Raw genomic sequence first — 26,714 nt, forward strand, 5'->3', positions numbered from 1 at the left:
TTAAAAGGCAGGACAATAAAAATAATTTGTGAAACACTGTTTTAAGCAAAGTCAAGGCTTTTGAGTTTTGTCATCTCTCCATTTTAATAGAGGTGAAATGAAACAAATGCAACAACCCTGTTTACACAAGCTGCCTCAGGTGAACTCCTCCCTGGGATGGCGGCTAAAATGATCCTACTAGTACTGTAAATGTCTGGGTAAGAGTTACGTATTGTACACAATGTAGGTCACTTAAGATAGTATGTCACAAGTAAATAACTGGATTACAGGCCAGTGACAATGAGTTGCAGTGCTGTCATTTGCAACACACCAAAAGGAGAAAGAATCTTCAAACGTCACATGCACCACAACCCCAAAACAGCAGACATATGTTAGATACTTTTTACTCTGTCCTTGGAGACCTGCCATATAGATATAAAAAGCCAAAATGAGAAACAAAAAGGCTGTTAATGTTTCCATCCTTTTCAGCCAAGAATTATCTCTGAAAACAGAGTTGAATGAAGTACAAACAAGGGTGGAGGAGTGTAAACTCCAATTATTTCAGCAACCATCCCTCACCATAACCCATATAACCTCTTTTAATTATTTTTCAGTATTTACACTGATGTACACAAAATACACTCAAAATGAGATTTTTTTTCTAGTTTCTGCATTTAAATCCTCTCGTACATTCTGAGCCATCAGAAAGAAAACAAAAGAAAAGAAAAAAAGAAATTTGTATATTAATAAAAAAGCGTCTCCACTTCGAGCATCTGTATTTATTCTCCCATGGTTTATCAGCTTGCTCTCAGTCAGGTACATCCCAGGATATGTAGCAGGTGTGGTTGATGTGGTGTCGCAGTCTAAAATCAGTTCCATTTTTCATATCTCAGTACCAATTTCAGTACCAATAATATTGTGAGTCAATAAAATAAAATCCAAATGCTTTTTTTCTTTTCCATTTCAAATCAACTGATTTTATTGGTCAACAGGCAGACGTGGGACAAGAAACGAAAAAAAGGTGTAACTGGGCGGGGCTATATAGGAGGTGGTTACCATCATGTTCATCATGTTGTTCTTTTCATATCATTATCTTGGTTATTATTTTTGTTACAAAAACAGTGTAGAGCCATCGTGTGGTGGCACTGTTTCCTGATCGACTGACGTATGCAGGGTCTGTTGATGACTGGAGAAGGCTTGTGGGACTGTGGGAATTAAGTTTTGTGTGATTGTGTGTGTGTGTGTTACTGTGTGCATGTGTTGATGTTACATAAGAAGGGCAAGTATGTGTGAGCGAGAACGTCTTGGATGAGAGGTTTCACGTCAGTTCCACTGTCACTGTGAGGACAAGTGCCATCCACGTTAATCCGAGCATATCCATGCGGGGGGCTTCATCTACAAAACCAAAGAAAACGACAATCAGACCGTTTCATTCATCGTTTTGATGTATTGTAGTGCATTAATAATAAATTTAAAAACACAAAGCAATTGTTCATCCCACTGAGCAATTCTTCTGAATTATACTCGTGCTTGAAGTGGCTAAATATGTTATTTACAGTAAAATAGGAATTTCATCAAGAAGGGATTTTTAAGGGCATTGAACTGTTCTATGTTTTCACTCAACTGAAAACAATTAAGTAAACAAGACCATATTGTGATGGGATCATAACAGCTGCCAGTGAGTTCTCCCACCAGGCCTATTGTGGAAAATATTTTTATGTTTATAAACCAGATAAAGACACCTATGAGACTTACAAATACATTAAGAATGCAAAAGACTGTGTTATCAGAGCTTAAAGCGGCTCAAGGCCTACTGCAGGTGCCCTTTACCCAGTACTCACGGGTGACATGACACCAATCTTCACAACCAATCCCAACTATACACCTGTAAAATTTTGGGACTGTATCTTGCACGGCTGTCCACATACCCATCTGAAAGTACTTCAAACCACTTATTTGACAGTTCCACCTATAGTAGGCATCCCCAGGACCACATTTTGCCATGACACACAGACAGTTAGACAGACTTACAAGGTGAAAACAATAGTGGCCATGCTGCTGTAGCTTATAAAATTGTTTATGGCACACACATAAACTATTTTAACCTGATTGTTGCTTATAGACTGAGACTTTGCTTCATCAGAAAAACATTTCTTCTCTAAATGTCTCAACTCAGGGGCTTGAAATCACTTGAGGTACAGCTGCAATCAAAATTATTTAGCCCTGCTGAGCTGTTAAGGGTTTATCTATTAAACCTTCCAAAGATGTTTATACATTTTTATAAATCACATTTGAGTCGAGAGATGTAATCAAAATAACATGTTTAAAATGTTTAACATCTTATGTAGGTGGATGACTTTTTTGAAATACATCCATTCATTAATTTTCGTAACTGTGTGTTTAATTCAGAGTGAAATATAGAAATGTAGATGAGAATGATTCAATTATTTCATAAAACTGTTGTTTTTAAATAACTTACTATTAAACTTACCACATGTCAGGATATAATTAAACTATTGGGAACTAAAATGCTATAACAGCACCTGAATTTGCTTCAGCTGTGATAAAGATGTACCAAAATCTTGTCTCAGCACGTGCTCCAGCTGTGTAATCAACTTGGCAACCTGAGTTATTGTTTTAAAGGGTAACAGTTATTTCACCAAAGTGTATTAGTTAAAGACATGAAAGGCCCAGACAAGAAGACATCACCAACAAGACAAGCACGCATGGATGTGGTTGCCTTTAGCTGTTGCAGAAAAGGGAAAAATCGACTGTGACTGACATTACGGATTTGGTGAAATACCAGGCGATTTAGCCCAGGCACATGCCTGGTGGTCATCTCAGTCCCCGGATATGAATCATCTTGAAAATCACTAGTTTGGGATTTAACAAAAGCACAGGAAGAATGGACTAGCAGTCAAAAAAGAGAGGTACCGGAAGCCTGTGAGAAACTACACAGAAACACTTATTGGAGATCTAAAGTCGAGGGATCCTATTAAAAGCTGCCTGCTATCGGATCTTTAAAGAGAAATTTCAATTTATATTTAGCACTATTAGCAAAGTCAACATTATGTTTCAAGATTCGTAGAAATATAGATTAATGTATTAGTCCTTCTTTAACTGTTAAAAACTTTATTTGACACATGTATTCATTAGATTTTGACACATTACTCCAACTTCTTGCTGCTTAAGAGGGTTAAATGATTTCCTATTGCAGCTGAGTAATAGTAAATCCCTGTTTTCCCCTGCTTTTGAAGTGCTAAATTATATGATACAGCAATGACATAAAATCCAAAAATCCCTGTTTGATCTCGCTAACAGTTAAGCTGAATATAAACATTGGTCTTTATTTCTCATTCTTGAAAAATTAAATGCCTGGATATGGTGAACAATACTTCTATTTACAGTGTTTGCGCTTTTCATTTAACAGCATTGTACTACATTACAGAAGAGAAGTCATGAAAGAAACTTGCTTTGTGCAGCTAATGCTTTCTGAACGTCCCTTGTGGCTGCTGAGGGAGGAAAGTTGTGAACGACCGTGGGTGTGTCTTTGCTGATATAACCGGCAATTTGTCCCAGTAGTGCCAAGACTGTGGCTACAATCACTCTCACTGTGAGAGGATGACCACACTGTGTGCGGTAAGATTGAGGTTCAAAATTTAATCTGGTTAGGCCTGTTAGATAACACAGCAAGCGATTCTGAAGGATCCACCCGCTCCACCCACTGACAAATGTTAATTAGTAAGAGTTAAATCAAAAAGAGTTTCACAAATTAATCAGGATTCCATGATAAATCACTTCTGAAGGTTAATTTCAGGAGAACTCTAGAGTGCCATCTGACATTTTACATACATTAAATTCCACTTTATTTATGCAAGTCACATAACATCAGACAATAACAACTGGATCTTTTCAATAAATACCTCATCTCATTTGGTAATGAGCTCACCCAACCATAAGATCATCATCTGAGGTTCTATTCCAGTCTACAGTCATGGATGCAAGTCACCCAGCCATCTGTTTACCTTCAGTTTTTGGCTCAGACCTCAATGCATTTCTGCCAACCTGATTTTTTTTAGACAACTGGGACTGATTTCTGTGGCAACATGTTTTTAAAAAAAAGAAGGATGACTTTACCTCAGATATACTGGCTCTAAAATGTCAGCTGGAATCATAATGCTTTCTTTTCACACGAATACTTTGACTCCAGAGAAGGTTTAAGTTAAGTTAGCTGGCTTTACAAATCGGCTCGACATTTCTGACAGTGGCTTTGACGCATCCGTTTGTATGCCCACCAGTCTGAATCCTTTCTGATCTGACTTGTGTTCTAATAAAGGTTTTTGGAAAATGTATATTATGTGATTACTACACACGGCTCTTGCAATATTGCTATTTTTGACTCGGTGAATGCAAAGTCCGTCAGCTATGACTTGTATTGAATCTTGCCTTATGGTTAAACAGCTGTGTCTCAGCAAAGCGGATGCATTTTGCACCATAGGGCGACAATTCCAAACTTGTGATGCTTCTACCACCCTTGACTGACTGGTAGAGTTTTATGTGACAGGAAACATGTCACATTTTTATTCAAAATTCACTCATCTATTAAATTCCGTTCATTGCAACATCATGTAGCTTGACAATTTGTTTCAGAGACTAGTATTCTTGTCTATGACAGACTTGACTGACTGGCAGATGTGGCGTTTCCTACTTGCACCAGATGAGGAGTCCAGCATTCAGGCATTAAGCTGCGGCACGTGTGTAGTGACCTCTTGGGGCTATGTTGTACCAATTTGACTTGCATGCAAGGCATGTCTGCGCGTCCATGCTGACCTGATTCTGTCCTTGCTGTGACACACCTGCTCCTGTGCTTACCATAGCATTTGCATTCCTAGATTTGCATCCTTAAGATAGGAAGGGAACAGGAGAGGAAGACGGGGGTGGCGGGGGGGGGGGGGGGGGGGGACAAATGGCAAAATGAAGAGTAAAAAAAATGGATAGTGGGAGAAAGGTTTATAGGAAACAGGAAAAAAATAGTAAAGTGCTGCTGGACTACAAGGCTGTTCAAATTTTGCCTGACTTTAAGCTTAAAGACAGCTCTGCATGCCATCTGCTTGGGAAGCTGTTCCCACTGTTTATTGGGACAAACATAGGCAGTGCACACATGCACTGAGGATTATACTTCAGGCAAATATATCATTCAGATGTGTTTTCCAGTTAAGCAAAATCAAATCCTTGCAAAAAATAATTATATATATATATATATATATATATATATATATATATATACATGCAAGGCATAACATAGGTTCTTTATTCCTTTTGCATCTAAAAGTAAGAGAAGTTACAATTTACAACAGCTAATAAATACACTCCTGTGTGAACTAATCCACAAATAGTGTCATGCTGTACTTCATCACTTTTCGGAGCATGGGGGGAAATTACACTAGAAAGAGTCTCCATATGTTTAACTGAGTTATCCCTATTTCTGTATCTAAACCCTGATTTCTGTCTCTATATGATTATGTTCTTATTTGAGTCTTGGTGAGTCATGATTCAGAAACCCACCAGTCAAGAATCCAGAGTCTGGCTTTTAACCAGCTCTGAATGTTTTCTTATACTACAGCATAATCTGCACTCCACATGAGGCCGACGTGATGGAAAATCTGCATCAAAAACAGAGATTGTGAGCTAGGCTCAAGAGAAAAAAACAGGAAAAATAAATATGATGGAGGAGGGAAAATAGAAAAAGCAGAGAGAGGGAAATAAGGTGGTGACAAAAGGAAAAGAGCTACCAAAAATGGATGAAGCACTAAGAGAAACTGGCACTGGGAGATAGAAAGTGAGTACAAAAGCCAGGGAGATAGAACTGAAAGACAAACAGAAAAAAATTAGAGCTAAAAGAGAGAGGGAGGGGCAAGAAAACAGGAAAGATGGAAAGGTTGTTGTCACAGCCCTGCGGCTTCTCCTGACAATCCCTCATCTTTACATATGATAATCTCAGAAGCCGCAAATGAGGCACCAATGCATATATGAAACACCGATAATCTCACACTTAGCCATAAGTGACAGGCACGGTTAGTCAGTGGAAGGGTTTGTTGCTTGCTGGTACTGAACATCAGCAAAGATTAATCCTGAATGAATCACTCTCATGCAGTGTATCTGGGGCAAAGTATTCAGGGCAGAATCAAAAAACATCCACCTGTCAATACGCTGAATGTCGAAACCGCAGTCAGCTAAAGAATTTGGTACTTTGATCAGTGCTACGTTTCTGCACACATTTTCTCACTGAACCGACTGCAGTGTCACAGTTGGTTCTCATATTACATACAGCATGTCTGAAAATGTGACGATCAAACAATACAGCCAGAATTATGAGATGCATTATTATGAAAAACACATACACTGAATGCTTGTCAGCTCTGTGGTTGAAATACTTACTGTTTAGATTCTGTGTGTTTTTCATCATGCTTGGATTTTCTGTTGAAAGGACAAAAAAAGAAAGATCAGGGAAACAATCAACCATTAATGTAGACACAGTTTACGTATAGAACTGAATTATATGCAAACAAAGAAGGAAAACTTCAGCAGCAATATCTGACAAAAGCTGTAGCTTTTAGTGACACTGAACTATGAAGTTCCTGTAGCACATGCTAAATGGCAGGTCCCCAGTCGGAAAGGCTGGGGCTGCAAATGGACCTGGGAACACACAGCACTGCAAAACAACAACCTAGACAAATTTTTAGCAGCACTGAGATCCGTGAACTAAAGCTGTGGCAAGGCAGTCTTAGAAAGACGTTTGGAGAAACCTACTGCACCTTTAATAAGCAGCACTGGTGTCTACCCTGCACAATCCTCTCTGACCATGTAGTTTCAAAGACCTCATAGGGATGAAGTAATTGCAAAAAAGGGAGCAGTGGGTTTTCAGAGCATTGACAACAACCTTTAATTCCACTTTGTGAGCTATTTTTGGATGTTAGATGTTGTATATGAGCAGGTGGAAGCCACATATAAAGCACAGTGTGAAACTTTACTTGTTTCATTGCAACCATATTAAGATAGAAGCTCCTCTGAGATGCCCAGAGAAATTAGTGTCTGCACTCTCCATATGCACGCTTGTGTTTGCCTGCCCAGCACATTTGCATAGGCATACATATTTGCGTGTCTCTGCATGTGTGTGAAGTACAGTTGTCTGCCTGTGTGTTTGTCCCTACTGGGTTTCTCATTTCTGCTGACTCACTTCAAAGTAATCTGACTGGATATTATCACTGAGGGTGGCTAGAAATGTACATCATCAAGACGTGAACGCTGCTTGTCATTGGCGGAGCGTCTCTATAGCAAGCTATCATTATACTCTATTATTCTTGATGATGTATACTGAACATTTAGTGAAGTGAGCAGAGCCCCCAAGTACTTCTATCTCTTCATCCCCCCTACCCCGGCAGGTGTCTCATCTCAAGGCCATGGGGGATGGTGCCAAGGTCACTTAATCACCATTTACTTCCCCTTAGAGTGAGTGAAGGCAATCTACAAGGAGAAGGCAGACAGATGGGCCATACTAGGCACATAGCCCATGACACCTGAGGATGCATCAGGGTGTTAAATAGACATTAGTGCACTTCCTAGCAAAACGCTTCTCAAGGTAACGCCCGCCTAAAGTGGCACTTTTCCCTTAAAGTGGCTTCTTATTAGACCTGCCCAGTAATTTGTACATTTGTGACACACTTAAACCCTGTTCAAAGGAGTGTTTCAGGTGCAGAGATAGAAAGAAATGAGGATAACATGAGGATAACATGTTCTTTGTTTCAGAGTTGCTCAAGTACAAAAATGGTGTCAAGCTGCATACTACACATTTCTAAACTTCCCAAAGAAATCTCCCAGTTTTTCTTGCTTAACTTGACATCTGTATAGTACAAGTGTCAAAAATTCTCTTTACACAAGGACTGCGTAAGAGGAGTGGCTGTATCTATCTATAGTTATCGCACTTCCAAATACAGGTCTCTGTTACATGAATGCTTCACAGTAGCTCCACTCAAAGATGACCCAGCATCTTTTTGCATCTGGTATGCATGCAGGCTTGGCAGCGTTGCTGCTACAGAGAAACTATAGACAGTCATCAAGAAAGATGTGCTTAGATTTTACAGGTAACATTGAACATACATTTAAAAAGGTATTATTTTAGCTGACTTAAAGACAAGTAATGTCTGCCTACTTCTGGCTGTAACTCTGCTGTAGCCTTTTTAGCCATGAGGTCATTCAAATAAACCAATTTAATTACTGGATATCATTTACAATATGACTTTTCAGGGAAAAGTGAGTCAGGGGCTATGTTTCAACACGGGACCGACAGATTAAATTGTCAATGCACTCGTGCAAAGTGACATTTAGCTGTAACAGAAGTCATTTCATTGGAACTCTCAGAAAGGCAGATCCCAGTTCTTCCATGAGTGTCCAGTGCAAACAGAGCCAGAGGAGCAGGGCACACAGACATAACAGAACCTGTAAGCATTCCAGCTCCCACATCAACACCAGCAAATGAAGTACTTTTCTAACACTGCCAACAACAAAGTCTTTTGATTTTAGCATGAGCCTTTGATACCATAGTTGTGTTTTGGTGTTTAAGTGAGAACAGCTGAGGACATGCCATTAATGGAATAGTCACTAAATCCCTTGCTAGAGAATAGTTATTCTCAAAAGTGCTGCCCTTAAAAGAATGCATTGTGGAAGCAATTACAATCTCTTATTAATCACACACTCAACAGCATTAATGATTTATACCTAAAAGCGGTCACATAAATCTCTTAAGTATTCTTCAAAGATATTATAGATACATTAAAACGAATTTTGTAGAATTACGCAATTTTCTTTGACATTTAAATGTGTAAAATGTGTGCCTGTGAAACTGTGACAAACATTATTTCATATTTATTGTCCCCTAAATAATTCGTCAAAATTAAATATGATTTCAGTTTAACTGCTAGTGTAGCAGCTGCTTCAGAATGGGACCAGAGTATGTTGCAGAGTTCAGCGTACATACCGAAGACTATGAGGCGAGTGTGCGTATCTGTGGAACCCAGAGGATTCTGGGCTGTGCAACGATACATGGAGCCGTTAAGCTCAGCTGGCACTCTCTCCAAAATCAGCTCCCTCCCCTCTCGCTGAGTGCTCCCATCCAGCAGGCGGCCCCCCACCCTCGTCCAGGTGAAGAGTGGCTCAGGGAAAACCTCGTTCTATCAACACCCAAATGGAATGGAAAGAAAAATAGGAACGAAAAGAAAAAAAATGCAGATGAATAGTGTTGAAAGGGCAGAACAAAGAAAGTCTGTGAGTGTCAGCCAAGAGATTAACAGCAAAGTATACATGAATAATACAAGCTCCAATTTCCCCCTAATGCAAAGGCAAGTTGACAACATGCATTAATAATCATGCTTCACTTTACAACAGTTTTACACAGATAGGCGTTTGTATCACTCTAACTATGCATCCTCAAAGGAAAAATTACATGACAAAAAAAGACACATTTAAAAGATTTCTAAAGAACATGCTCCAGTCTCCAGGGCTCCAGAGGACCAGAGCCCCGACTTAGGGATGTATTGAAATGTCAGCACCATAACCTCACATTTTGAGAAAAACATACCACATGAAGTTAGTGTAGAACTGAAGTCCTGTATGTGCTATCACTAACTGTGCTGAAAAAGTAACCGTCAGTGTGGCTGTTTCTGCTCAAGAGTAGTTTTTCCTACAGAGGTCCATGAACTCAAGAGCTAGCTTATTTGGCAAATTCACAAATGCAGAGTGAAGCAAAACAAACAACATTTTCAGCTACTGCAGTTTGCCCTTCTTCCACAGTTTTTCAAGCACAGTGTATACTCTACTATAGATGTGAGCAAGTCTACTGTGTTTTAAGACAGAACAATCTTAAACTTGAACTTGTTGCACTTGTTTTTAAGACAATGATGTAATGAATACTGCTGTATAATAATACGAATATAATTAAAAACATATTCAAGACTGACAAACAAACAACACATCAATGAGAAGGAACAGAAAAAAAAATCCTCTGTAAAAGAAGCATCAACAACAAATTCCGCAGAGGAACATCTTATTTCATCACAAAGGCAGGCAGCAAAATTATTAGTCTTGGCACAGTATCGTATCTATTGTGAAACCCCAAAGCCTAGGGCCCGGGGAAGGATAAGGGAAATTTGCTTTCTGATCAATTTGTACGCACTGATGCCTACGCTGCCGAAGGGCCCAACTGGCTGCGTGCCACAGTCAAGCCTGTTTATAATAACCAAACTTAACCCTGTTAAAAAAAAAGCTTTAAAATAATCTTAAGGTCACTGGGCAGACATGCATGTATAAATCTTTGACGTCAATAACTCAGTGTACTAAACTGACAACAACAACAATGCAGAATTTTAACTTCGTTCCATAAAATTTCATAAATTTCATTTCATTAAATTAAATTTGAAATCTGAAGTATGATTCCTATAGACTACAAAGTAACAAAGGGCACCTGCGCTGTGCACCATTAGGCTGTTTTATATCAGGATTAGCCATATTCGATTCACCTGACTGACTCTCAATGTGTCATTTCTGTCAAAGATATCAGGACCACCCAGAGACCATTCACACAAAAGACACCTGCTCCTATTTGGGAAAAGAAATCAGGAAGTCTGAAAGCAGCATCAAAGCTGATAGCATAGTTTCCAACCTAACATAAGCATGTACTTTTGAATTTATTCATTTTAATTCTTTAGTTTTAGTTTTACATTTGAAGATTTATTGAAAACAAACATTCTGAAAAGCTGCAATGTTTGGCATTTTGGGTGTACTAACTTTACTAACTTTAAGCAAAATGTTGAAATGTAAATCCATTTTTTTCAAAATAAATATTGCACATGCTTGAATAAATAGGTTAAAGAAAATATGCCTGTGCCCAGCAAAGTGGTCACTAAAGAGGAAAACTAAACAGGCTTCACTGCACATGTGCACCAATCTCCTCCTATTGCAGACTTAATTAGTCTTTCATTTTCTTAAAACCCCATGCACTTACCCCTGGCGATCCTACCTGGAATCCTTGCACAGTGATGCGCACTGTGTCCCCTACCTTTGCCCTGCTGGGGGACATCAAAAGTTTAGGACCCTTTGGAGCAGCTGAAAAGAAAAAAAGACAGAGAGACAAAGGTCATTGTACTGAATATGGGGAGCAAATCCTGCTGGATACCTGTTTGGTCGCAGAGGGAGGGATACAAATACAATTTCCTGTCTATTAAGGTCACAGGCCAAGAGGCGAGGGACCTTCAGGTTCTTTCATCCAAAGAACTGTGCTGGATTTATTCCCCTTTGGAGAGAAAAGGAACTAAATTGGGTAGATACTCATTACTAGAGGAGAATGGGAGTGAAACGGGTGGAGTGTGGAGGCAGTGAGATAAGGGACACTCACAGAGCTAATTCCCTTGTCTTGGTGCGGACAGCAGCCCCCAGATGGCTTTCATTTAGACCATCTAAAACAATGGGGCGCAAGTAGGAGAGGGAGTAGCCAGATTCTAATATCATGGAATTGTGAGGGGCCAGCGATTGTCCTGCGCATGTAGTGTTGAGATAAAATGAATGATTTGCATAATGCTATTAAAAAAAATGAAGGTAAGTCATTTCATTGCAGCTAAACTGCACAGCACGCTGCATTAGGACAATATAAGCAGGTTCTGCACGATTTGTGATGATTAACAGCTCCCCTAAAGATAACTGCTCCAGATGCTGCACAGTTCCATATGTTAAACAAATGGACTGAGCATCACATGCAATGAGACTCAGGCTAAGAGTATCCTATCAGTAACGCCTGTACAATGCAACCCAGGAGTTCTTCTGTTTAATTTGGTTCCAACTCTTAATATAAATCACACAGGGTGTTTGCTTTCATTGATGAACTAAAGCATAAATAAATAAACAGACAAATGACCTATACTTTTCGGCAATTAATCTGGAAACAAACTGTCCAATGCTACTAATGAATCACAGACTTTTCTTAGGCAGTCAATGACTACCAGCCTGTATCAGACTAATGGATTCAGAAATTACACTGTGGATTGTGCGTGTGACACTGTCCACAGTATAACATCCTCTCCTAGGGAATGTTATATAAAGCAGAAACAAAAGCAATTTAATTCCATGAAAATTTGCAAAAGAAGCGACTGAAAAGCGATATTATTAAATATCATCATAGTCATCATCATTATTTTTATTGTTGTTATTAGCAAAACTTGTTATTCTCTACAAGCTGATGTATCTGTTCAGACCCCAAGCAGCGTAAACGGGTGCAAATTCCAAAAAGAAATTTTGGCAACAGCAACCTTAAAAAAGAAAAATCAAACTCAGGCAAAATAATCACATCTTAGCCCTGGCATCCAAACCGGAGACATCATGTGAGCAATTTGACATGAGTGTTCCATCTCACGCTGAAGACGGATGGCATTTAACAGGCTAGTTTTGGCATGGTAGTGTGAAGCACTGTATTTCCACCTCCTACACACTAACAGAAGGGTATTTTTAAATACTGGTGTCATGGCGTCACATAGAGCTCGCCAGGCATATGGCTGGGAAGATGATGGCCGATTTCTGGGATTTGCTCCAGCAGTGACAGTTGGCGTCCTACGTCACCATCTTTGATTATGGCAGCATGCAGCGTGATGGACATGATACAGCTTCTTTGAGGTGAGGGCATCACAGGAGAAATGAGCCACGGTCCCATGAGACCTAATGTCACTTAAGGCCCAACTTCTTAAAGAAAGAACTGTTATGACTTTAAGAGAGGTCAGAGAATAAACATGCCCCCCAGAAAAGCAACTGCACACCATGCATCAGGTGTGCTTTAATATCAAGAGAAGGAATCAACAGGTCTGCCCAGCTGTACACCAGACTTAAACCATTGAAGGGAACCTACCGTATTAGCCGGGTGACTGGTTCGGTTTAGAAAGAGAAGGTGAAGAGGCTTGCAGCTGAATTTAGAGGCCTGACTGACTGCCAGATTGTACCATCATGATGAATCAGGCCCCATGCTATGTGTTTCTTAGAGTTACCTTACACACTAGGTGGCTAAAAACACTAAAATAAGACAGACCGATGACCATGGAATTATGTTGCAGTTGAACAAAGTCACAACATAGCGACATACTGCAACACATTACATGCACACACATAATCCTCATAAATATTCAGACATGCAAACGCACACACAGATCACAGATGTGTTCCTGAAACGGAGCACCTGATGATCAGGACCTGGCACAGCAAAGACTGGACTGTTTAAATTCCTGGAGTCCTTTTCACTGCTGTAGGGTGTGGTGACATTTCCATCTCTTGTCTAATTATATTCTAATAAATCCAAGCCAAAAACTTATTTTAATTTTTAGGATACACTGTTCATGAATGAACTGACGTTCATGAATAAAATGGTCATGATCTCATAAAGGTGAGTCACTTTTTTAGACTTGTGAAGACCAGCACCAGATTCATTTTCATTTGTATGGTGAGCACAGAGCCAATCATGAATATTCATGAAGTGTGATACAACATTGGTCGATTGTCAGACTGTCGTTCTGTCTCCTGTGGCGATATTAAATCTCTGAAAGATTTATTACTTATGAGCACTGAAAAGATCTCCCTTTCATTTCCTGACCAAACACACCTGAGAGAACCAAGAGGGTGTGTGTATGAGTGCAATTATCCAGTTACAACTGCATAATAAATGAACTGGGTATGTAAGCGATGAGAATCCTAAGGTGAGCTGTTTTACACAGTCACATTGAATTAGAGTTACTGATATACTCTAGAAACCTAGTGCCATTTAGTCTGGCAATAATATTCAACACAATTTGGTACGTGAATCACAACCATATTACCTTTTTTTCCTAAATACTCTTCCATTCCAAGATGGATCAAGCTCTGAGCAGGTCAGTGAATGCTTTGAATTTCAAGTACGCTCAATCAACAATCAACAAACGCACATTTTCTGTTCTCATTTTTTTTCTACTGATGCTTCTTCCATCTCTTTAAAAGAACAAAGGTAGTGCTAAATTAATGACTTCAAACACAGCACAGAAAGGCTTGTCAAAATATTAACACTTTTGACATTTAGCAAGAGTTTCACAGGGCCCATTTCCCCCAGGTTGTGTCATCTGTATTATCAACATGCGAAAAAGGCAAAGAGCTGTTAGAATCCTTACAGCAATACTTTGTCTTGCGAAGACAGCTCGTGCCATTATACCTTCAACTGATGCCGCCTGCCTCCCTCTAGCAAGTGATGTACTATATTTCTATTCACTTGGGAGATGAGGGTGACAGTTATTACATTTTAAAAGACGATTTTGTGGTATGAGAAATTCCCATTTGAAAAAGTGACAATGCCAGTCGCAACAATTGGTTTTTAAATAACGGCCAAAGGGCTTTGTTAGGCAGTAGATCCTCTTCAGGGATATGGCTGGTAATATTTCATATTTTTCTCAATATCAATGATTTCCATTAAAAGTTTAAAACCATCAACAAATTGATATAAGTACAGTGCCAACGACAGGTGAAGCCTCTATTATTTCGTTAGAACTCTATTGCTATCCAAAAACAAACAATAAAAAAACAACAAAAACAAATGTCAAAGAACCTAAATAGTGTGCTAACAGATAAAATAGCTCTATAATAACGTAAAATGAGCAAATCACAACTACAATACATGCTCACCAACAAAAAATTCAGGAAAATCAGTCCACAACTAATTATTAATCCACCATATACCATACACTATATACATGATTTTTGCCTAAAATGAACACTTCCCTTGTCAATCTGGACAGAAAACTGATCCAAAAGCTTCAACAGAAAGGAGTGTCCCATCTCCTCTAATTGATGCCCTGCAGATTCAACCTATTTACCCACATACACATATGGAATCTGGCATAAGGTCTTTTTGGCATACAAGTTGTGAGGAAATAACACTAAACCTAAAATCCCCACTACATTTTTGTCAAACTTTTTTTCCTCAGGAATAATGTGTTGCCTAACCATTACAGGAGTCAGAGGAGCGTGAGAGAAAGTGACTCAAAGTATCAATTTGCTGTAGATAGCTAGAAATTCATTATTATGGTTTTTATCATATATGGCAAGTGTCTTTACAGATATCCCTCAATAGCACACTTGAATAGTTCAAAGAAGTACATTTTTACTTTCTTCATAGGATGTTGTCAGGTTTAAATTCAAGATAAAGCCTTTATTCCATAAAACATTGTCTTACTTGTATGTGGGTTTTTAAACTCATGATACCAGCTATAAAAGTTGCTGTAAATTCTCCCTTTAACAAACAAACAACACATGCCATTTACATGTGTCAGACCTGCCATTTAGTTCATAAATACAGTGTAGATATTATAAATGAATACATTTTGAACAATTTTAATTTAAAAATTGTTCTATAGGTACCATATATGTCCTCAGTCAATGCTGCCTGATCCCCCAATACTAGACCTTTCAGTTGTATTGACTAACAAAATATCAGATTTTTTTTAGAACTGCATACAGTCCCATTGCACTCTCCCAGATATTTAAGAAAACTTTAGTTGTAATCAGTCAATCAGTGTCATTTATTCAGATCTCTTTGCTCTGTATCCATACCAGTTTGCAGCCAATAATCTATGCTTGTTCACAGTGAGACTTCCAACACCTTAATGAAGAGGAAAAAGCAACAAACATTTAATAGTATAACTTTAGCAATTTTCTGTTTCCTTCAGACTTGAACAGGTGAGTTACAATTCTAAGTTATTGATTTTACGAAACCATTTTGTTTAAAACTATATTTTATTCTGGCCCGTAGAAGTTTTATTCTCACAGTAACAATTCTGATCATCTTTTTCTTTCTTCTACTAAAGAAAGAAAAATGGAGCCTGGATTTAATCATAATAATCATCATCAACAACCTCACACTCTTGTCTCTGGGTGAATCACTGCTTTTGGAAGGTTTGGTCTAGCACTTAAAAGAAAAAAAGATAAACCCATTAAGCAATAAATTAATAAATTAGTTTTTATTTATTTATTTATTTACGTAATATTGAGGCAGGGTATTTGTAAAGCTAAAAAAAATATTGACACGAAAACATCTCCTTCATGCATTGTATTTTCCACTTTTAAGTTGGTAATTAATTTGTAAATGCATTCTCTAAGTACTTAACGTAATAACATTTCCTATAGATGAACAATGTAACCATTGCTGCTCACCAGCACTGAAAATGGGGACTTTTAATTAAATGAAAGGCGAGGATGTGACACTGCAATGGTAAGCCAGCCACAGCCTCCTCATTCAGAGCCTCTTTTGCTTTCAAACACTGCTAACTTTTCATGGAAGATATTGTCTCTGTTTATCATGTTACGACTGCTGGCTTCTATCCAGGACTGTGATGCCAACGTACTGCCTTTGAAGTGTTAATTGGATATGCTGGATGCCATCTTTGTTTTTGGAATAAAAAAACCCCCCAAAAACAAAATTTTTAAAGTCAGAGTATGTGTGTCTCTCTCTTCGATCAGATGCTATTAAAACTTAATGCTAAGTTTTCCCATAAAGTGTGACTCCTGTTCTCTGAAATCAGTATTTGTGTAGCTATTCCATCTCCTTTGATCGTTTGCAGATGAACAAACAATAATAATCCTAATGCCACTGCGTTTTTCTCCTTCTGATGAAACGGCAAAATTAAGACACTATGTCTCTGACACACTAAAGCATATTACTGAAGAGCTTAAAGGAGGTTTTCACTGAGGTTCGAAGAAGTGGAGCATCTCTGTGAGTGCCTTTCCTATAATAAAACGTTGGTCAGTGTGTCTAAATTCTCATCTGACTTCTCTAATTCAGGCTGACTTTTTCAATAACGCTCCTGAGTTAACTCAATCTAGCAACAGACAGCTCGATGAATTGCTCTGTCATTCACTGTGAGTTTTGCATTCAGTGTTAAACTTGCAATCTGCTCAGCTGTAACACAATTAAGCAGCATCAAATGAAAATCAGTGTTGTTCTGAGTACATTTGCAACGAAGACATAAGGAGGCCCAGTCGGTCTCCAAGTGCGGCAACGGGATACGAGGAGACAGCAGGAGATTAAAAGAAAAAAGAAATGAGAAACGAGTGTATGTCTTGCGGTTTTTTGGGTGGCTGGGAAGTGGAAAAGCAGACAGATGAGCAAAAGGTCTGTGTGGGAATGAGTACAGCATGCAAAAGCAATGAGTTGGACAGCATCCTACTCACCTAGAGTGACCTCTGTCTGCATAGGCATGGACAGTGCTGGATGCTTCACTTCGCAGCTGAACAGGGCATCATTATCTAACTGGGGGTTGAGGGTCCAAGTAAGTCGGGCCTGCACCACCACAGAGCCATCACTCTGGGGGATGTGAGTGTGGCTAAAGTAGTAGAGTGGGTCTGTGCTGTGCACCCAGCGGGGGAACTCCCGGCTCACTACTGTCTCTGGAATGACCTCTGTTGCAGGGCTGGGTTCGTAGGCCTGTTGTCCATGAGTGTGGACACGTTGGGGGCTCTCTGTGTACAAGCGGGGCGATCGTCCTTCGGGATCCAAGAGGGAGAGGGACCGCTGTAACTTAGTGTCATCAAGGTCCCTGCTGATCAGTGGCCTGGCTCCTCTCACCCCTGCTGAGCTGCTCCCCTGGTCGTTGGCGGACGGTAGAGTGTAGGAGATCACCTCTATCAGCTCACCATCTCGTTTAAAGTATACCTTTAGGCAGAGAGGCGTTGAAAGAGAAAAACAGATGGAGTTGAGAGGAAAAAAGAAAAAAAAATGACATATTTAACTAGATACTTTATCTTTACCAGAAGAGTACACACAAATGCATGACTTCAATTTTGCCCTAATAGAATATGTGGTCAGGAGGTATCACAAGCTGCGCGGTAAACACAATATTGACATATTAATTTCAACACTGATTCTCATTTTAGTTCTATTTTGGTGCCAACAACTACTGAGCGCAATATCTGTCGTTTCACCTGCTTAATGCAGCTGAATGGTTACAGCCTATTGCTTACGCTGTCTGTTGGCTGTTGGCTGGGACGGCAGCATACAGTGGGATTAATAGATCGGCAGGAAAGATTAAGAACAGAGAGCCCACACAGTAAATTTTGTTTTGCCACAGAGCCATTACACTCAGTATAGAATGTGAAAATATTCAGTTTTTGTTCTCTGTGTTTTATCATCATAACAGCACCACTCACATTCTTATTTCTTTCCTTTCTTAATTGTTAAACATATAGAATAATGGCGTTTTAATTTGAGAATTGTCTCATTCCCTATTTCATTCTGCAGTAGCTAGTGCTGCAGTCAGGGATTTCCCTGAATATTACAAGTGTTTCCTTAGCATTTCATGCATCACATAATTTCTCCAGCTGCCTTATCTCTCAATAGAGAATTCATACTCCCATTTCTGCACATAACCTCCAGATATTAGCATTGAAACAAGGTTGTGTAGTTACAGCCTGTGGTATTTTTTGTGCTGTTAATGAACAGAAATTTTAATCCGCAGCTCTTTGGGGAACCTTTGGTCATTTGAATTTAGTTTTTTCAAAGTATTATTTGTAGTTCTACAGTTCATTGCTTAGTATGTAAATTTTTATTATATTTGCAATAGGGAACTTTACATTTTATGACTCTTCCAGCAAAAAGAACGATTTACATTTAAAGTGACAGCACAGCACTGGATGTTTTCCATCCCCAACAACAAGAAGAACATCATCAACATCGGGGTAAAGGTCAGTTCTAAATTACCAGTATATCCCAATGTGAAACTACCACAAATGTTTCCAGGTAATCATCACACTTCTTGAAGTTTGCTTTAATAGGTTACTAATATGTAATTAAAAAGAAATAGTGTTGCAATTTGCAGTCCTGGGTCATGTTATTACCACACATTAGTCTTATAGGCATATTTTATTTCCACCTAATTACCACCAGTTTCTGACCTGTTATTATTACCTGTTGTTATTAAATAAACTTTAATGTAATACTACTCAGCACCACTGTTGATACAAGACAATTACTTGGATTTTTGGCAATAATTTGTTACTTCCATCTTATTACCTTCTTGTTTCCTTTTTAATATGACATTATTATCAAAATGCAACAGAAAGTGCTTCCTAACACTATAGTAATTAGTACAAAAGTAAAGCATTTCAAATGTCATATTGAAATATTTACACTTAGTGGACAGCTTTACCCTTTTGAGTCACATTCACTGTTACATCAATGTTAATTGTAATATGAATATTATTGACAAGGCTGCCTCCGTGGGCCCTGCTGCTACTGGACACACAATATCATTATGAGCTGTGTTGTGCTGCAGGGGATTTTTGTGGTATTTATAGCTTACTCATAAAACTTTCTAATGCACAGCAGATGTTGCTCAAACCTGCACAACACCTACAGTACAGAGATACAACAAATTTTCTCTCCAAAGTTTGCTTACTTTCGGTTGTTGTAGTGATTGGCACTTTTTCCTCCACCAAATTTTTCTACCAGTCTACCTCATGTGACAGCTTAAAATTCAATAGCACAATGGGAAGTGAAAACATCAACCTTATCCACAATGACCCTATTGCATCTGCTGCTAATTCCTACAGCTACTCAACAACTTGCGTAGAGAAGAAGCTTTTGTCAATGTGTACTGCAGCACCTCATTAATTATCACAGCAGGTGGAGGGAGAGCAGTGCGGATTAGAAAGATCTATGCACCTGTTCTCGAGCTTTTGTTGGACAAAATGGTGTGGGTACACAATAACACCTGTGTTGGCTATAGATTGGTATAATAGGGAATTAATTCAGTAAGCCTAGATAACTGATTTGTTTCCGTAAACATTAACAGACAAGTTCATTTATAGCCATAAAAGAAATATTGATTAAATGTCTGAATGACTTAACAGGGTGCACTGAGCCCTGTGTTACGTCAGCTCTCAACATGTTGGAAATAATACATTATTGAGGTGTTACTTCCAGCAAAATATCAAGAATAAGTTTTTTGTCACCTGTCTGGTTTAGTTAAAAGAAAAGGAATAAATGGATGTTTTATCAAAGACATGAATAAAATGAATGACACAAATGTAGCTGCAGGGAGAAACTAAAGTTCTATTTCTGTTTCATTATTCTGCAGTTCTGCTCCTTTCCTCTCCCATTAACAGATCGTATGTACAGTGGGACATGGATATGGAAACACTTTAGACAGCGATATAAATAGACATATTCGATATGAAAGTCTTCGAAGAGGAGTTGAGTGACACAAGTCTTTTTAGATTATTTGTTGTGCTGTCTAAATGATTACAGACTAGTCATATTTATTGTGACAATAATTTTTCTCAGTGTTAAACAGTATTACCATCATCAATTTTGAGACATTTTCCACTTGATACTACTTCTGCATTACTTGTGCCTGATTTGCTGAGCCAAATTAGTAGAATGCGTAAGCTTTAAAAACATTCTGTCTTATACCAATATTTGTGAGACGTTATTGAATATTTCAAGCTCAGAATGCTAACTTGTAAGACATCATATGCTGAACAAATTGGATTTAGGATTAAAATAATCTGTAAGAGTGGAATAAAGTTTTCCAAAGCCAATATTTAACATCTTGTAAACTGTTCTCTGAAATGATTGCATGATTCGTGCTGCAACAAAATAAGTTAACAGGACCCTGTGTCCTTGTAAATATTAATTTGAACCAACTAATTCATCCTAAAAATCTATGCACAATTAAGGACACATCTGCCATCGCTGCTGTCTTGGTCTGTTTTTCTTTAAGCTACCTACTAATTTGCTAAAAATCCCATTTCCCACATTTCCTTGTTTGACAGGCAGAGATAATGGAAAGCACATCACTTCTTTCATTCTGTACAAATGAGAGAGCAAACACTGATTAATTTTCTACATGTGATTATAAAGCAGCCAAAATAACACTGAGGATGTCTCTCATTGTGATGCATGCCTCCAAAAGATGATAATGCTTCACAAAGTGACATGGGCACTTTTGTCGGATATGACTTTAGAAGAATCACCTTTTTGGATATTATGCGTTCTGATGAATGCACTTGTTTTTCTTATTGATCAATTCTGATCTTTTATGATGGGTTGATTTCCAAACATGTTGTGGGAAAAGATAAAAAGTACATCTGTAGTATCATGTAGGAGATTAGGTGCATTATATAGTCTGTAGTCATGACAGTGGCTTATGCCATACATTTTGCATTTTGCTGCCCCAGGACCTGGACTGGAATGTTCACTCTCATGTAAAAGAGGATTTTTGAGGGCCTTTGGCATTGCGGCTCTATTATTCTCTTACAGTGCTATTGCACGGAATAAAGTGATTATCAATCATGGCTCTGTTATAAATCCCAAAATACTTCATAGTTCAATATGTGCAAACAATGAAACCAGACACAAACCACTTACTTCATTCTAAAATGAATTAACCCAGAAAAAAAGAGATATGCAATTCTAAGCCCATATACAATGCCAAGGCAGTAATGAGTGGCATAAGAAGGGTTTTGCATTCCCTTGTGAATAGACTATGATGAGAGCACCTGCACTCTGTTCACTGCCAAAATGCCCCCACCTCACCAACATCATGAATTCAAAACCTTTTCAAAAATGTAACAATAATGCATTGGTCCATATACACCTTCATGTTGCTGCAATTAATCATGGCAGTGTCAAAAGGACAAGCCAGTAATTTTCATAGTGACAGAATGATTCAACGGGAGAGCAGAAGCAAGAGAAACAGGGAGAGAAAGAGCACAGAGGCAACGAGAGAGATCCTGGCCATGGCTTAATCAGCTTTCCTTCTTATTAACTGTCATTATCTTTCTTCTTTTCAATCAGTGCTTGCTTGTGCTCTGAGGATGTTCTAATAGTGGCACTGGGAAGCTATTATTGATATGCCACCAGCTTGCCTCAGCGCTTCAGATGCAGACAGATCTTGAAACATAATGGGTGACACTTTTAACTCATGCGTCCATTATATTCAGCCCTCTCAAAGCTGCAGTAGGGAATTTGTTGTGTTGGGTGTCTCCAGAAAGTGATGAGAAGAAACAGGTTTTTAAAAAGGATGAACTTCCAGACACTGGAGATACTTCAAGGAGTAAAATGTGTGCAATATATGAAAATATGGTGGACCTAGTTTATAAATGTAAAGTACAGAACATACACTACACATTGTAGCGCACTTGCCTAGCATTGCTGATAGGTCTGATAGGGTAATATATATTCTAATACAGCCATGCAAGTAAACTGCTTCTATCACCTAAACACTTAAACTAGCATAGTCTACTTTTTACAGAAAAGAAAAAACAAGTTTAACATTACTGGTTGACCACATTTGCATATTTTCTCAGTTCTAATTTGACAATTAAAGAACCAATAAAAGGGAACATAGTCAGCCAGATGAAGGAACAGTAGGAGCCTTATGAAACTGCCTAGTATAACAAGACTTGCAACAGTATATTGGATGAAGTTCAGCACTTTCAAATTTCTATGCTAAGCCAGAATCATGTATCAGACATTATGCTGGATGCTGAAAGGATGTAAAAGGATGTTGCATAGCAACAGGGACTTTTTCTTTTCTTTAAGAGAGCCAAACAATTTATCAAAGCAAATACAAAGCCATGCCTGTTTAGGACAAAAGACTTTTTGTATTGAATGGTCTATTATAGCTCATGAGGTTCTTCTACACAGCGATAAGAAGTCCACGCTGAGCTGACATATGGTGCTTGTACCTGTGGTTGGCGCTGAACAGCGGAAAGGCATAATTACATGTGTGCATACTCTGTATTGTAGGGTAAAACAGAGATATGGTAATGTAATGAATTGGGATTCAAAGAATACTGAACAGAAGTATGTCAGAGAAACTTTCAAGGAAGGAGGTTATCCTGCCACAGAAAGAGCTAATCATATGCTTTATAAAAGCCAAACCAGGAAACATGTAAGCCAATCATGGTCATTCACTGCAAGCACACAGTTGAGGTTTTCAGCTGTGTGGTGTTAGACATATCTTTAGTTATGGTAGTAAAGATATAGGCACACTTACTGTTTTTGGAAGTTTAGGTTTAGAAGGAAATGTAACGCATTATTGAATCTTTCACTATATGCTGATCTTTCCTCTTACCTGCTATTCTACTCTCTTTCCTTTTGATGTTGGTTCATTATTTTTTTAATCAGTTGTTTATTTTCTCCCATTCAAAAATGCAACTACCAAAATAAAATGAAACAATTTGAAAATACGATGGCTAAAATAAGCTAGTAAACTCTACTGTTTGCTATTGAAGTCTACAGTAGCTGCTTTGCAGCATAATTAGCAGCTCTCATTTTTGTCTTCACTCTGATAGTAACTCTAAGTATTGCTTAGACATAAGAGGAACTGTATGTGATTATTGGCAGCATAAAAAAAGTTTTGATACCTGAGAACATAAAAATTGGAGTGAATTCACATTAAAATAACCTTATCATTAAAATGAGGTTATGCATTTATGATTACAGTGTATCAGCGGCAATGAATGTAAAAATAATGTGAAACTGTGAAATGCTTTTCGCTCATGCTGATGCACTTACAGAGAATCATAACCTATGTTTGCAGTTCTGCTCAGCTTTATGGAGCTGAGATCATTGTTTTAGTTCTCTGCCCCTCAACTTCATTGCTAAGGTTCACTTACAGCAGTTTCACTGTGTTGGCCTCTGCTGCTAAAGGAAGCTGTTTCAAGTCTAAAAACTCCCTGTACATTCATTGTGTATGAATGCCAGTGGAACACTTAGCTCTATAACAACTGCAAGCAAATAAGCAAATGTGGAACGACAGCTGTTAAAATTTGGTATTTTTAGCATCTTTGTGCTTTCAGTGTTCACCAAGGATATTATGTTATCTCAGTTTTGACAAAGACTGGGTTGAAGACACAAAATACAAGTGTATGTTGTAGCCTGAAAAGCCAGTCAATACAAAATTTGTTTTATTTCAAGTCTATGTGAATATATCTTATTCGGCCCATTCTCCAAGACTAAAGTATTAATAACATTTTTTCCCTTCAAAGACTAAGTGGAAAACATTGTTACAGACCACCATACTTTAGAGTACAAAATGCCAATGAATGATCATATTTACTAGCTGTTACTAATTGCTGGCTCAATCAATTCAGTTGGTTTCTTTGTAAGTTGTGAGTCCCTATTGAGACCAGGCTTGCTATGATATGACATTGAAAATAGAGCTGACAACAGCTCATTTTGCAACAAGCCCCGGGCAGTAGCACCGACAAAGACTAAATGAGTTTCATCAAAAAGCAAATGGAGCTGTTTGAAGTTGCAGCCACATAACTGGGCCAAAGCAGAAACACTCAAGCAAATACTTACAAACCTAATAATGAGGTTTTATTATGCAGCATGACCGTAGACAATAGCATAAATAGAACAAATGGACACTATTTAAATGTCATATTTCTCCTTATGTGTATGCAACATATGAGTTAAAAAACAACACCACAACAAAATGCTATTTCTCCAGTGTAAATTTCCTTTTTCAAACCTTATATCTACCAGCTATAAGTATAGTTTGATTTCAAAACAGGTACTTCTTACTAAGTTTTGTCATGTCATTTGGTACATTTTAAGTGTCAAATATTAAAATAATACATGACAGAACTAAGCATGTGCTACAGCCTTAGCTATCAAATGACATTGAATAAACAAAAAATAGTTCTTCCTTTTTTCTTTTTACCCATTAAAAGCACCACAGTTAAGACTTAGAATTGGATTAAATATAAATTTCAAAGGGCTCAGTGAGACTAGAGTGTGAAAGTCTATTCTTAAAACCTGTCAGAGAACATTGGCAAGGTTTTTGGTTTATTATACGAGTACACAGCAAGTTAGACAGGTCATGATCAGTTCTCCTCTGAGGCAATGTTTCCGTCCAAATTGAAAGTGTTTTCCTTCTCGTGTTCCTTGAATCAGCAGACGTGGCCTTATATCTTACATCACTCTAGTCCAAACACAATATTCGCATATATGGTGCAGAGCTAATTTGCAATACTGAAACTACTGTCTGTACAATATATTTGGTATATTTATTCCTATGCTTTTCTATTTGGAGCAAACAAATCTCATTTTAAATGAATTAACCTTCTTTGGATGGTTTGATATTCTGAGTGTGGAAGCTTTTGGACCCTGTGCCTCCTGTGCTGTTAAGCTTTAATTTAAAGACACTTACCTGGCTTGCTATGGGGCTTACTGCTAATAAATAATTGAAATACTTTTTGTAACTTAGTCAAGTCACTTTTATGATATTTAAATGTGCATGATTTATTGAAACTTATTTTATATTAACAAAACATTTACATCCTTTGCTCATTTATGATCATATCAACAACTCTGCAACCTGCTACCCAAGGGTTGCACAGCTCAAAGACTTTTAGTGGTAATGCATTTTTCTGGTTATTCTGACACCTCATGAATGCCTTATATTCCACCCCATGAGAGCGCTAGGAACATAAAAGGCCCTTCACTCTAAAGTACTCACATCCAGGTGTTTTCACTTAGATGGGCTAATTAAACCCCTTCTCTGGACTGTGAGTTTGAACAAACTGTGCCGGACTAAAGTAAAATCCCCTGTTTCGCACATTTGTGGAACAAGTTTAATCTTTGTGTTTTTAAGGGAAAAAAAACCAACCTGTATGGTGACTTTAACAAACTGCCAGCAAACTGTAGCTCTACTCAGCTTCAAACAGAATGAGTAAGAACGCCTGTGTGGGTGTGCAGGACTAATAAAATCTAATACAATTTTTTTCAGGGTTTGTTGTGGCAAAGGTCCTCAGTGGTAAAATGGAATTGCTTAAAAAAGGTGCTTTGAAAACAAAATTATGTCATCTTTTGGATGCCATTGGATTCAGGTTTCCCCATATGATTAATGTAGGAGCTCCATGACAGCGGTCCCCAACCCCCGGGCCTCGGTGAGTTGAGGCTCAGGTGTGAAATGTATGGTTTTCAGGGTTTTTATCGGTTTTCAGCGTTATTTTGTTATCGTTTTGATCGTTAACTCGGTTTTCCTGGGTCTTTTCACGTGTGTTATGAATAAATCTTCTTTTTTTCAGTACCGGTACTAGTTTTATTTTGTTGTATTTGTCCGCGACACCTCAAAGGCCGGTCCGTGAAAATATTGTCGGGCATAAACCGGTCCGTGGCGCAAAAAAGGTTGGGGACCGCTGCTTTATGATATGTTAGTGTGGAAGGTATAGTGGTCATCAATAGTCAGTTGGAAAGGTTTCTGTGTTTACGGTCTTTCATGTCTAAATCAAGTTCAACCAAATAGCTTGTTACTTTTATGTAAACCTATGATTTTGTCCATTAATGTTATTTTTTGTAGACATGCCAGCAATCATTCTTTCTAAACGTCAAAATATTAATTAGGAACAATGCTGCTTGCTTTTCCCCCAATTTTTTTGATCCAGTCTAAGATAAGGTGCACTGTTTCATGCACATATCCTTTATTGCAGCGTAGTATACTAAGTAGCAGGTTTCGTCTAATACATTGGATCGACAATTACAATATAAACGGGGGAACTTACATGAAGTGTTTTTGGCTGGGCATTGTGTACCTGGAGTCAAGTGTTTTTGCCAGTGCACAAAACCCTATATTTATAGATATAAGTTGTAATGGCAGCTATTACCTTCATGAGTT

The 26,714-nt window shown here is 38.2% G+C and overlaps 1 protein-coding gene across 3 annotated transcripts in view; it reads right to left on the minus strand.

Annotated features, from left to right (window-relative positions):
• Positions 1 to 65: 65 nt before the first annotated feature.
• Positions 66 to 26,714, minus strand: part of igsf21a (immunoglobin superfamily, member 21a) — a 192,030-nt gene continuing 165,381 nt past the window's right edge. For 2 of the 3 annotated variants that reach the window (XM_026167142.1, XM_026167144.1), the window contains 5 exons: positions 17,257 to 17,737; positions 11,036 to 11,136; positions 9,014 to 9,206; positions 6,418 to 6,456; positions 66 to 1,374 (listed from right to left, as the gene is read on the minus strand). In XM_026167142.1, coding sequence (XP_026022927.1) covers positions 1,298 to 1,374; positions 6,418 to 6,456; positions 9,014 to 9,206; positions 11,036 to 11,136; positions 17,257 to 17,737 — 891 coding nt within the window. In that variant the 3' untranslated portion in view covers positions 66 to 1,297. The remainder of the gene's footprint in view (positions 1,375 to 6,417; positions 6,457 to 9,013; positions 9,207 to 11,035; positions 11,137 to 17,256; positions 17,738 to 26,714) is intronic. The other variant, XM_026167143.1, reaches the window with a different exon arrangement.

Source organism: Astatotilapia calliptera, chromosome 5 (assembly GCF_900246225.1).
Source record: "Astatotilapia calliptera chromosome 5, fAstCal1.2, whole genome shotgun sequence".
NCBI classification, from domain to species: Eukaryota; Metazoa; Chordata; class Actinopteri; order Cichliformes; family Cichlidae; genus Astatotilapia; species Astatotilapia calliptera.